The sequence below is a fragment of the Chroicocephalus ridibundus genome, chromosome 6 (genome assembly GCF_963924245.1).
Source record: "Chroicocephalus ridibundus chromosome 6, bChrRid1.1, whole genome shotgun sequence".
NCBI classification, from domain to species: Eukaryota; Metazoa; Chordata; class Aves; order Charadriiformes; family Laridae; genus Chroicocephalus; species Chroicocephalus ridibundus.
In genome coordinates this window covers 5,240,776-5,254,445 of record NC_086289.1, presented here as the reverse complement: position 1 = coordinate 5,254,445, position 13,670 = coordinate 5,240,776, and the positions used below count along the sequence as shown (strand labels likewise).

At 43.9% G+C, this 13,670-nt stretch overlaps 1 protein-coding gene across 1 annotated transcript; it reads left to right on the top strand.

The window, feature by feature from the left end:
• Positions 1-301: 301 nt before the first annotated feature.
• LOC134517137 (deleted in malignant brain tumors 1 protein-like) lies at positions 302-9,900 on the top strand. The gene is given in 10 exon segments (XM_063338353.1): positions 302-368; positions 1,531-1,842; positions 2,355-2,693; positions 3,207-3,545; positions 4,334-4,487; positions 4,699-4,907; positions 6,003-6,175; positions 6,560-6,948; positions 8,766-9,037; positions 9,728-9,900. Coding segments are annotated over 10 exon segments (2,427 nt in total).
• The last annotated feature ends 3,770 nt before the right edge of the window (positions 9,901-13,670 follow it).

The window sequence follows — 13,670 nt, the reverse complement described above, 5'->3', positions numbered from 1 at the left end:
TAGGTGAAATTGGGATGGTGAGGGCAATGAAACACGTAAATTCACCAGTCTGGTTCCAAAGGTAATGCTGGACCTGCACATACAGTTAAGATAATTTATAGTAAGGGCAGTAGCACAAATTATCCAGGAAATTGAAACTTTACCATTCATATGTAATCGTTCTGTAAAGATCAGGTAGTCATAAAAAGATTGCATAAGAGATCATACATAACATGGACCAGACTGACCTTGGGAGCCTCACCCTTTTGGAGGTGCAGGGTATAAATTCCGATGCTCTGCTTTGTTTGCATCTCTTAACAAGATGGGTACCACCAAGAACTTGCTGTGGTTATTCCTCTTAAATGCAACACTCCTGGGTGCCTCTTCAGGTAAACCACTTAAAATCTTTAAAGAACATTCTTCTTTTTTTATTAAGATAAAAAGTTGCCCACTTGCTTCTTTTTATTCTTACCTTAACAGTTGCAAATATCACGATTGAAAGTGCCACCATGCCAATGTTTTCATGTGTGTCTGCATTTTTCATGTATTCTGTCTATGTGTTACTTTTGGGTTGTACTAGTTAATATCCCACCTTGGGGGTCTGAAGCTGCCTGCTGGCAGGTGGGACAGGTAGAAGCATGGTGCTGTGAACCACATGCCCCAGAGCAGGGCATTGGTCTGCCAGTCGTGCCCTTGGGGCTACCAGGCATGTGGCATGCAAACCTGGAGAGAACAAAGCCCCAGGGTGGATTGTGTTGCATCCCAAAAGGTGCATCTCTCTAGGTAAAACATAATTCACCTGAATTTGTTCATCACTTGCTTTCTCAAATTTAGTGTCTCACTAAAAAGCAGCCATTTACAGGAAGAATCGTAGAATCATAGAATCATAGAATGGTTTGCGTTGGAAGGAACATTTTAAGATCATCTAGTCCAACTCCCCTGCAATAAACGGAGGCATTTTCAACTAGAAGATGGCTCAGAGCCCTGTCAAACCAGACCTTGAATGTTTCCAGGGATGGGATACCTACAACCTCTCCGGGAAAACAAGAAATTAGCACGTGTTTGCCTAAAGAGAAAATGTTTTGGAGACTTGTTTAAAATCATGATTTTCATTGCTCCCACCATGGAAGAGCACCCTGCTGAGACCCCAAGGCACTCCATTGCCCTTGTGACAGGGTGGCACCAATATCTCCCCAGCTGGGAGAAAACCTGGCCGTGCTCCTTCATCCACAAGGTCCTCACCTGTTTCTTTCTCTTCTTCTCCAACAGATGCCACAAGAAGAACTCCAAAAAGCTTCACAGCATCTGTTCCTCCAGGTGGGTCTCATTTTGTCATGTGTCTTCTGGCCGTTACTTTTGGCAGTACCCATTGGTGATTCCCAGGGTGGGGTTTGGTCTTCTCCATGGGAGAGCAGAGCCAGGGAAACGCACAGCCTAATTAAGCAGAAGGTGACAGTCCTGGTGGCCTGAAACTCATGGAGAATTGCCAATGCACCGGCGAGAGAGGGTGTCTGCATGCTAGAGGGTTTTCCCTGTCTCCTCCTTTCTAAGGTGCCTCCCTGAGCCTGGTGAGCGGCAGAAACCGGTGTGAGGGGCGTGTAGAGATTTACTACCACGGCAGCCGGGGCACTGTCTGCGATGACTCCTGGGACCTGAACGATGCCGAGGTTGTGTGCAGGCAGCTGGGATGTGGCTTTGCTGTTTCTGCACCAACAGACGCCTACTTCGGACAAGGCACTGGCAATATCTACCTGGATGATGTGGACTGCACAGGGAGCGAGTCCTCCCTCTTCCGGTGCAGCCACCATGGCTGGGGTGTCCATAACTGTCAGCACAGTGAAGATGCTGGTGTTGTGTGCTCAGGTACCATTGCTTTTCCTTCCTAAATACGGGGACACTCTCAGAGAGTGGCCCTCGTTGGCCACAAGTGTGTTGGAGATGTTCTCAAAGATTGTGTTTTTCATTGCTCCCACCATGGCAGAGCACCCTGCTGAGACCCCAAGGCACTCCATTGCCCTTGTGACAGGGTGGCACCAATATCTCCCCAGCTGGGAGAAAACCTGGCCGTGCTCCTTCATCCACAAGGTCCTCACCTGTTTCTTTCTCTTCTTCTCCAACAGATGCCACAAGAACAACTCCAGACACCTTCACAGCATCTGTTCCTCCAGGTGGGTCTCGTTTTGTCATGTGTCTTCTGGCCGTTACTTTTGGCAGTACCCATTGGTGATTCCCAGGGTGGGGTTTGGTCTTCTCCATGGGAGAGCAGAGCCAGGGAAACGCACAGCCTAATTAAGCAGAAGGTGACAGTCCTGGTGGCCTGAAACTCATGGAGAATTGCCAATGCACCGGCGAGAGAGGGTGTCTGCATGCTAGAGGGTTTTCCCTGTCTCCTCCTTTCTAAGGTGCCTCCCTGAGCCTGGTGAGCGGCAGAAACCGGTGTGAGGGGCGTGTAGAGATTTACTACCACGGCAGCCGGGGCACTGTCTGCGATGACTCCTGGGACCTGAACGATGCCGAGGTTGTGTGCAGGCAGCTGGGATGTGGCTTTGCTGTTTCTGCACCAACAGCCGCCTACTTCGGACAAGGCACTGGCAATATCTACCTGGATGATGTGGACTGCACAGGGAGCGAGTCCTCCCTCTTCCGGTGCAGCCACCATGGCTGGGGTGTCCATAACTGTCAGCACAGTGAAGATGCTGGTGTTGTGTGCTCAGGTACCATTGCTTTTCCTTCCTAAATATGGGGACACTCTCAGAGAGTGGCCCTCGTTGGCCACAAGTGTGTTGGAGATGTTCTCAAAGATTGTGTTTTTCATTGCTCCCACCATGGCAGAGCACCCTGCTGAGACCCCAAGGCACTCCATTGCCCTTGTGACAGGGTGGCACCAATATCTCCCCAGCTGGGAGAAAACCTGGCCGTGCTCCTTCATCCACAAGGTCCTCACCTGTTTCTTTCTCTTCTTCTCCAACAGATGCCACAAGAACAACTCCAGACACCTTCACAGCATCTGTTCCTCCAGGTGGGTCTCGTTTTGTCATGTGTCTTCTGGCCGTTACTCTTTGGCAGCACCCATTGGTGATTCCCAGGGTGGGGTTTGGTCTTCTCCATGGGAGAGCAGAGCCAGGGAAACGCACAGCCTAATTAAGCAGAAGGTGACAGTCCTGGTGGCCTGAAACTCATGGAGAATTGCCAATGCACCGGCGAGAGAGGGTGTCTGCATGCTAGAGGGTTTTCCCTGTCTCCTCCTTTCTAAGGTGCCTCCCTGAGCCTGGTGAGCGGCAGAAACCGGTGTGAGGGGCGTGTAGAGATTTACTACCACGGCAGCCGGGGCACTGTCTGCGATGACTCCTGGGACCTGAACGATGCCGAGGTTGTGTGCAGGCAGCTGGGATGTGGCTTTGCTGTTTCTGCACCAACAGACGCCTACTTCGGACAAGGCACTGGCAATATCTACCTGGATGATGTGGACTGCACAGGGAGCGAGTCCTCCCTCTTCCGGTGCAGCCACCATGGCTGGGGTGTCCATAACTGTCAGCACAGTGAAGATGCTGGTGTTGTGTGCTCAGGTACCATTGCTTTTCCTTCCTAAATACGGGGACACTCTCAGAGAGTGGCCCTCGTTGGCCACAAGTGTGTTGGAGATGTTCTCAAAGATTGTGTTTTTCATTGCTCCCACCATGGAAGAGCACCCTGCTGAGACCCCGAGGCGCTCCATTGCCCTTGTGACAGGGTGGCACCAATATCTCCCCAGCTGGGAGAAAACCTGGCCGTGCTCCTTCATCCACAAGGTCCTCACCTGTTTCTTTCTCTTCCTTCCCTAACAGGTGCGACAACCAATAGTCCACCGTTGACTGGCCCAGGTGTGTCTCCTTTTATCATCTGTCTGATGCATTACTTTGGAGGTGTATTAGTTACCAGTTTATAGCTTGGAGTTTATCATTTGCATATTGCAATACTTTTGGAAAAAATCATTATTGGTACTGACTGTTTAAATCCTACATGCTGGTCCCCTTTGTCTGTCTGATTCTGTTACTGCTTTCAGACTGCGTTGATTTTGTGGGAAATCTCTTCTTTCTTCTCTACTTTTTATGTTATTCGAGCCAGCAGCTCTTGCTTTCTGTCTTACCTGTTTGTGCCTTAAACCTACCAAATGCAAAATAACAAGGAAGAGTCAGAGTTCTCTGAAGAGATCATCACACTTGTAGCCTGAGTGAGAGGAGTACAACCGTTCGGTTTCTCTGGAGATTTAACCTCCTGTTGCTATGGCTTGGATACATAAAATGTATTTGCATTTGATCAGAAGTAAATCTAGATGAATCACATTCATATCTAATTTTCTTTCATTTTTTTTCAGCTGGAAAATATATTTGTGGTGACTTACTTTTCAATTCCTCCGGAACACTTCAGAGTCCTTTTTATCCTTTGAATTATCCAGATAATGCAGATTGTTTGTGGCAAATACAAGTAATGAATAATTTACGCATTATACTCACATTTGAGAGTATTCAGTAAGTAAACCACGTCCTGCTTGGGCAATAAATACATCCCCAATCTCACCTACGATCATAGTTCCCAAACACATTTCCCAAGCTTATAAGTGAATTATTAATATAACATGGGAACTGTGTGAGTGAAGTATCTTAGTTTATTATTTGTTCAACACTTAAAAACCGAAGTTCACCAAATGCTTTTTACTATATATTCATGTTTCTTCCTCAGGTTGCAAGGTGGATGCCAGAATGACTATGTTGAGATCTATGATGGGCCACCCAATACTTCTCCTCTGCTTGGAAGAATTTGTTCTAGTTCTAATCTCACATACACCTCATCCTCAAACTTTATGACTGTCAGATTTCACAGTGACGCCAGATATTCCAACAGAGGCTTTTATGCTGAGTATCACTCCTTTCCAGCAGACCAGAACACCAGTAAGTTTCCATTCTGTTTGTAATGTTTTCTTTGCTCAGAAGCTTTTGTAGTCTGTTTTTATTTGCTAAATAAATATTTGTTAATGTTTTTGAACTACTCCTACACAGATGATGTTCTCGCTTGAATTTCATAACTGGTTATTGACTGATCACTTTCAGACAATAATTATGTTTTCGTTTTAAAAAAACCCTTCAAGTATCAAATTAATTGCCTTTAGATGTCTTCTATGATGGCCAGTCTAAATCGATCTTTCTTCTTGTCACCTCATAATTCATACATTATTTTTTTTTCTACCTTTGTGGACAGATTTTCATAGCATTGTAGAAATATTGGTTAGAAAGGACCTTTGGAGGCTAGTCCAACTACTCACAACATAGCCATTGCCAACACCAGGTCAGGTCCGTTATGAACTTGTCTAGCTGAGTCTCTAGAAACATTCAAAGGATGAAGTCTTCAAAACCACAGCTTCTCTGGGTGACCTGTTCCAGGACTGTCCTGCAGTCCCAGTGGGAAAGTTCATCTAATGGGCACTCACAGCCTCCCCAGGCACAAACAACGGCGATCACATTTGGCTCTGTTGTCTTGGTAGCTGCCTTTCAAGAGGTTGTGTGTTGCCAGTAGGTCCCTACCATCAGATGTCTCACTCTACCAAAGGCCAAACTCTCCCTGGGATCATTGCTTTTCATATCGTGGACTGAGTGAAACACCACGAAGATGGTTTCAGGATCCCCTCCCACCCAGACAGTGTTTCTGCAAGCCAGTGTGTGTGTTTAGCGCTGTACCTTCCACAGTAGCTTTTGGATTCTTATTCAGGAAAAATTCCCATTTCTTGACATTTTTGTGTGAGTGGTGATACAGGCTCAAGGTCTCAGCAAAAGCCTGTTGTAAACTACATATTTTTGTGAGGAGAGTAACTGAAGGTCAGCTGAAATTTGTCAGAGACTATGGCTTATTCATATTTAAATCTAAAATAAGTGGTTTGGCTTATGAATTCTCTGCCCTAAATGGTAGTAGCTATTGCATTTGTTGAAGTTGTAGCATGCAAGCATTACCAAGTACCTGAAACCACTAATAATTCATATTTTCTTCCCTAGCCCTTATGTGCTTGCCGGACTACATGCGTGCAGTTGTAGACAGACACTATCTCGAGTCACAGGGCTACTCAGTGCAGAACATCAGCTTGTCCGACCCTAACTGTAGACCAGCAATTACACCGACTAAGATTACCTTCAACGTTCCATACAACGGCTGTGGTACACGTAGACAGGTTGGTGTTAACATATTTTGGAGAGCTCTCCAAGTCTGGGCATGGAAACTTAATATACATTTGGAAAATTGTCATGATTTGCAAAGGGTGTTGTAACCCACAGGTATTCAAAATACAGAAAAGAAGCACGTATTTCTGGAGGCTAAGGTTTGTTAAATATTCCTACTTCTCCTTCCCAGGATGTAGGTAATCCCTGTATCTATTTCAGAGTGATGTTCTAGAGAATAAGGTGAGTGAACAATAACATCCAGGATGTTTGGGTATTTTGAGTATGACATGTCCTTTCTGACTAATACTAGGATCTGGCACATACAGAAGTTTGTAGTATACACCGTCAACATGACTACACGCGATAATTTTGTATTCATCTAATGTGTCAAACAGGGCAACAATGAAACCATCACCTACTCCAATGTGATAAAAGTGCCTGGTTCTGGTCACATCATCAAGAGGCAAAAGGACCTTCATTTGCACATCAACTGCAAAATGCTCCACAACACCTGGGTGGAAGTAATGTACATTGCCAACGACATTATTAATGCCAGCGAAACCCAGTATGGCAGATACGAAGTGAGCTTGACATTCTACAATTCCTCGTCTTTCCTGTGGCCAGTGTATGACTTTCCATACTACGTTGACCTGAACCAGGATTTGTTCCTCGAAGCTTCTCTTCACAGTTCTGACAGGAATCTGATCTTGTTTGTGGACACATGCGTGGCATCACCTGATCCCAGCAATTTTAAAGCACTGACCTATGACTTGATCAGAAGTGGGTAAGAACCTTCTAAGGAATTACTTAGGAAGTATCTGTATGAATAGTTCTAAAAGAGCTCAGTTTATGAAGGTGGTGATTTAGGGCCAGTGTACGTTGGTTACAATTCTCAGTACAAATATACTTCTAAGAAAGACTTTTTGGCAAAGCCTGAATAAGATATAATATGACAAGCAAATGCCATTCAGAAGTTGCAGTTGAGCACTGAGATTTCATTCAGGGAGGCAGTGTAGAAACCGAGGTCCGTATTTGTTTCTGAAATAGATGCATGAAATGTAGGGAAGTCGGTGGCTCTGCGTTTCCATACATCAGAATTTGAGTTTTGCAGCATCATAACCAGAATACAAAACAGTCTGTTCACAAAGAAGAGAAATTCCTTAGCCTTTTCTTGCTAGTCTAAAAACCTAAACCATTTTGCTTAATTGGGTACAAAATGTTTTGATTTTGCCTACAAAATGCCTTTTGATTTGAAATCTAAAAGTTGTGGACTCTTGTAAAGAACGCAAAACCAGGGAGCTAGAAGCATTGCAGTGCGTCCCATTTTGTTCCAGGAATGCAAGACTCATGCTAGTTCATTCCCCTTCTGTGCTAGGTGGCATTTGAATTCCTCTTGTCCCCTGGGAGGTTGTTGACATCAGTAACCTTAGCGGTGTAGTAACCTCCTGCTAAGCTGGAAGCCAGTCCGTGAGAGGCTGACGAAGCGACACAGTGCCTCCTGCCTGCTGGGTGAACGGCCTCCCTTTTACGCCTTGTGTGAATCTTAGGAAGGTTCTCCTCGTGTTGGGGTTTCTTCTTATTTTATCCATAAAAACACATACACATTAAGCAGGACACAGAAGGACTGTCCAGCTTTGTGAGCAGCACGGTCACCAGGGAGATGAAGCAAATAGTTTCTGATCATTTTCCAGTTAATTTTTATTCATGTGAAAAGGAATTGCGTCAAAAGCAAATGTATTTACAGAATCTAAAATCAATAGTATCCACCTATAATATCAGATGTGTTGGGGTATCACTGCAGTATAAAATAAACTAAGAATGAGAGGACTTAAAATCCCTGGGGTCTTTATTAGGGAAATGAGCACAATGGAATTTTTTTTGAGACATAAAGATAATTAATGACCATTTTGAAATATTCTGGGGTAACAATTGTGGGGGAATTATTGTGATCTTTTTGCGTGGTGATTAAATTAAACAAGAATGATCTGAGTACAAGAAGGATCTGAGTTAGGTAACCTGTAAGGCTAGTAATTGTTAGGAAGTAAAACTCACTGACAGTAAAGTTACCCAAGCAACTTGGTCTGTGAAACATCTGGAGATCTCTGCCAGGTGTTGAGATGCCCCAAGCAAAGTACTCTACAAACATCAAAGGACTAAAGAGCACGTTTATTTCCCCAAACATATGCGTATTAGAATTAGTTTTGTCCTTCCAGGGTCAAAAGGGGCCCTTTCTCTTTCTGCAACAACCTCCAGGGGCCTTGTTTGCAAATGCAAAACAGGTCCTCACCTGTACCCGAAACACAGAAAACAGCGGAACCACTACTTGTTTTTCGGCTATTCATGTTTACGTCAATTTTGTTGAGCTACGAAATTTCTGTGCTATATACGTTAGTGTGGTAGAAATCACCACCGCCATTGGTTATTTTTTGGCTCTTATTTTCCCTCCTTGCTAAAAATACACTTTTTTTTTTTTAATCCTTTTGAGTTCTCTTATACTTTTACCTTCTGGTTTTATATTTGAGCATGAAACATACTGCAGGGAGATTGTGTCATAGCGTTTCTATTCACAATAGCTAATCTGTTAATTCTATATCTTTCCAGGTGTGTTAAGGATCCTACCTACTTTACTATCAATTCGTCGTACAAAGACGTTGCTCGCTTTTCATTTAACGCTTTTTCGTTTATTCATCGATACCCGTCAGTTTACCTGCAGTGTGAGCTGGCGGTGTGCATGAAGAACGACTACTCTTCCCGCTGCTACCGAGGCTGCACCAGTAGGTTCAAGAGGGATGTTGGTTCTTCCCATGCAAAAGTGAATATGGTTATTGGACCTGTCCGGCTTCGGGACGCTCCCGCTGAGAACAGGAACGCTGGTAAGTTTAAATAACTCAAATAACGTAAGTCCCTGTACATTACACTATGTTTGCGTGTCAGCTCGGACATGAAATCCAGCTCTGAAATACGCCTTTGCTGGCTTGCTCGTAACTCTGATATAGTTCTCACAGGGATGACTTTTTTCCAAAACAGTTTTTATACAATTTATATCAAATTTATACAATTTTTATAAAATTGTTTTGTAACGTTTGCAAGCTGCTTCCATTCTGTCACAGTTTAGATCCATTATTTGTTCTGCACATGAAAAATGGCAATTGATTCTCTTCTGTGGGAAGAGGGATGAGATGTAACTCTTATCCTCGCAGGATTTATATTAATTTTTCAAAGCACATCTCTTATTTATTAGCAAACAATCTGTAGGTCACCTGGGAAATGTTGTTTCCCAGTGCCCTATAACTGCTGTTTCCGCTATTAGGAAACAGCATTTTATAGTCTCAGAGTGTAATCATTGCAAATTCTTTGTTGCTCTTTAATTTCTTGCCATAATCTTTTACTTGTTTGGCATGGCCGCAGGATCACTGGTCAAACAATGTGCAATAAAACAATTTGGTTTCTGATCAAATCCAGATTGCAACATTTTAATTCCAGTTCTCTTTGCCTAATTACCTTTGAGATTAACTAGCTCAGGAAAACAGATGCAAGCCTCTCTCTTTCTTTTCTGAGCACAGAAGTGGCCTCTGCCTTCCAAATGGAAGGGGACCCTCAGAGCCCGACGCCTGCTGCCAGCTCCCACGCTCCTCTGGCGGTGACCATCGTGGTGCTCGTAGCTGCTGTTCTCACTGTGGGAGGATTTCTTTTGAAGCGCAAACTGCAGCAACCCATCCCCTACCAGATAATGTGAGAGGCAACCCAAGGCTTGCAGGTGGAAGGCGCCAGTCATCAGCTTCACGATTTGGTTTTGCAGTCTGCGTAGAGGGTAACTCTTACTTGATTATTCCACCATCCAGATCTTGTTTGAAGATCGTGCTGTACTGAGGTAAAAACCGGTGTTACCATGAACTGAACTTAAAAGGAACCTGGCTTTAAAATCCTCAAGTCCACATACACCTAAGGTCTAAAGAAAGGTTGATTCTTCCATCCCGGCATCCAAATAAGCTACCGTCTTCAACGCTGGACATTTCAGAGCACCTCAGTTGAGATCCTGGTTGAGTGTCTGTCTGAGAAGACCAACTTAGATGACTTGAAAAAGAACTGACCTATTTTGCCATTGCTGATATGCAGATGGAACACCTGTGTAGCACCATGAGATACTCTGGAAAACAGGTCCAGAAAAATGTTTCCTTGCAGTAAAAATATCTCAATAATGAGCCATAAATGAAAATGCAGAGGGGCTGCACGTAAGGAATTGCTCCTGTACAGCATTCCTTATTTTGGGCTGTATGGTTCTTCACAATTACATTTTTCTCTGAGAAAATGTAGGCCATTTATAAGATTTTGTATAGTGGATGAATATAAACACATCTGTTGTGTAAGTATGTGATTAAAAAAAAGCAGGAAAGAAAGGGTTTTTTGAGCAATACTTCTTTTTGTGCACTTGCAACACACCATCTATGCGTCTGAACTGCCAGCTAATGCATTATCAGGTTGGAGAACGTGGCTTCTGACAAAATGACTTTGCCAAGCAATGATTTCTGCTCATGTTCTTACGCATTTCTACACCTGCAATGGAGGGGGGTGGAGAGAAAATGTACGTAAGTTGCCATAAGGAAGTGTGACCTGTCTCCTATCCCCATGCGAAAACAAAACAAAAAAATATTAAAGTAAGAATCTGTTTGGAAGAAGCTACTTACTGCAGGCGGAAAGGTCACTGGTCTTTGACTGAGAAATGCTCTTCTTTAGTCTTTCCTGTTTTCTAGCCAGCAATGACAGGGCAAAGTTCGTTGGGAACAGTGTAATGTACTATGTGTGGTGTGAGCGAGAGACAAAGCAGTGACGTGTGGGGAAGGCGAGCTCTACGCCAGGGTGACATCCTGACCTGACGAGGAGGATGCGGGCAGCTCTGACAGGAGTCGTCATTACAGCCTGTGCCATTTCTGACTGCAAGCTGCCTTTTCCTGGTGACCCCTGGCAGGCCTATCGTCATCTCTCCGTGCTGTGAAGGGACCATACAGGCAGGGACTGGCATTGCCCACAGAGAATGGAAGTGAATCTTGCTGTCCACACATGAGGAACAAGGCCTGAGGAGAGTCCTCCCTTCCTCTGTGCCTACAGCCAGCTTTGAAGGGCAGAGCAATCCAGGAGGCCGACCTGCCTTTCATCTAGTCCTCTGTGTGTGGACCAGAGATTGCCCATGCTTGGAGAAATCCAGTGACCTGCCCAGCACAGTGAAAACTTTCCTAGACCTGGGCTTTCCTACCTCTCCAGGAGAGGACCTTCCCCTCTGCTCTTCCCAGACCTGCTGTTTTCTCTCCTGTCCCCGCCCCTGCTGTGGCCTTGCTGCTGCGGTTATGCTACCCCACCATTTTTCAGGGCATAGCTTGGTGACACTTTTTCTTCTTCTAGTCTCTGAATATTATTTTGATCAGACAAGCAAACAGATCCTAGACTTAGGATGTTGGTGCCTCCAACCTGCAACGTGCCTGTACTGTTCAGAGATAAGCCTTCCCATACTGTTCTGTGCCAGGGGTCCCAGGTGGAGATATACCAACGTTTGAATCAGAATGAAAGGTAGAAGATCTAAGATCAGTGGTTTCCATATTAAATGTTGCTGTAGAAAACACCACTAAACTGTTCAAGTAGTTGGTGTCTCAGACTCATCCTTCTTATTTCCTGCCTCCTTCCTTAACCCACAGGTATTACAGACATGCAGGATTCAAGAAAACTGGGTTTGGTGATGAGGAAAGGGTCATGCTCAAGTACATATGCCTCCTGAATGGTGCCTCTGCCAAGAACCTTCCTTCCCCCCTCCTGCCCCACTGCATTCGTGAAAGCTTCTACTGGTAAATCCAGTGGATTTGACTCTTGGTGGCAGACAGTTCTGATCCATTTGGATCCTCACCATTAAACAAATGCAAATTGATTTGCAATGACACACTTCACATTTGACACGCAACAGAACCCAAGAGGCCATCAAGGAACCTGATAAAATAGACTATGCTGCCTCACTGCATCTTAAAACATGAATTCAAACCATCGTTTCTTTGTGCAGAAGCCTGTGAATACCCTCATTCCAGTCTAGATACTTTCTTATAGTCACAGGTGAAAACTGATTAATCTTCTATAACCTTTCAATGGTTTCCATTTGGACCTCACAAAAGCCAGTGTGTCTGCAGAAGTCTCCTGACAATAGTCAGTAGAAGAGAAAGTGTTTTCAAAGCTTGATGGAGCTTCTGTCACAGAGTAACCTGCTGAGAAACACTTCAAGCTGCCAGAAGAAGTCCTAAAGAGCAAAAATGTGTTACTGAAAGAGACTTATCTAGCCAATGGGAAAGACGAAAACATGTGCTGTATGGTATTTGCATTAATTAATTAATTAATTCAAATTAATTGGAACATATACAGAGTAGGAATCTATTCCTAGTCTACAGAGATTGCCTGATAGTCATGTTCTTCAGAAATATCTAGATCTTTGAAGTTTTAGTAAAGAATTAATTAGTGAAGAACATAGTGACGAAATAATTAATCAGGGTTGTTCATTTACCTGGACATTTTGACAGGTTTTCTTTCACTTGAATCACCTGGGAATCACTTTCGTGTTCCCCTACCTCCCCGCCCTTTTCAATTATTGCAAGAGTTTGGAGAAGGATCTCTGTCCATCACTTACTCTTGCTTCACTGGTTACCGTGCTTCATTAGTCAGTCAAATGTATTGGACGTTTTCTGCTTCTTGCCAAGATGTCAAAACCAGAAGAATATGAATAGTGAATACCAGGCGTTGCGTACGTTTCCTCATTCATGTGTGAATGTGGTTGTTTGTATAAAGAAGAAACATATTTACCCTTCTCAGCGTTCACTTTCAAGGCTTCCAGCATTATCTTTGGCCTCTTGGGTTTTGCACTTCCTTCTTCCATTCCAGTGATGCTGGCCTTTGTGGAAAGACCTTCTAAGTCATTTTTCCCTTGGGCTCCTGGACTTCAGTCTTCATCCTTTGTGACTGGCCCTGGAGGCAATAAATTTGTATATGGCAACAATTGTGCTACAAATTTTAACTCCTGATAATGTCATCCAAGGGTGTAGAGGTAGGAATCAGATGAAAACCAATATTCTGGCTCTTCAGTGTTAGGATGGTCATCAGCCTTTTCTCATTCAATGGTTAAAACACAGAAACACAGGAAAGTAACCACTTTGGCAAGAGAGTGTTGAATGAGAACTAAGCACTGTTTCATGTAGTTGAAGAGCTTTGGACTCATTCCTTCAAAGAATGACACAGCTGTTAATTTTCACTATGCAAAATTAAACAAGGAATATATTAAGAAAGATTCTTAATAGAAATCTGAACCTTTTTTTTCCCCTTTCGTCGTTCAAAGGATCAAAGGAAATTTTAGAATAAAGCTAAGTTGCAACCTTTGTAATTTGATTAACTATGCATAAAATCCACTGATTTGTCTGCACAGTTTTCACAAAAAGTTGTCAGCTGGCCCTGGTTCTCTTAACACTTTCTTGGAATCTAACA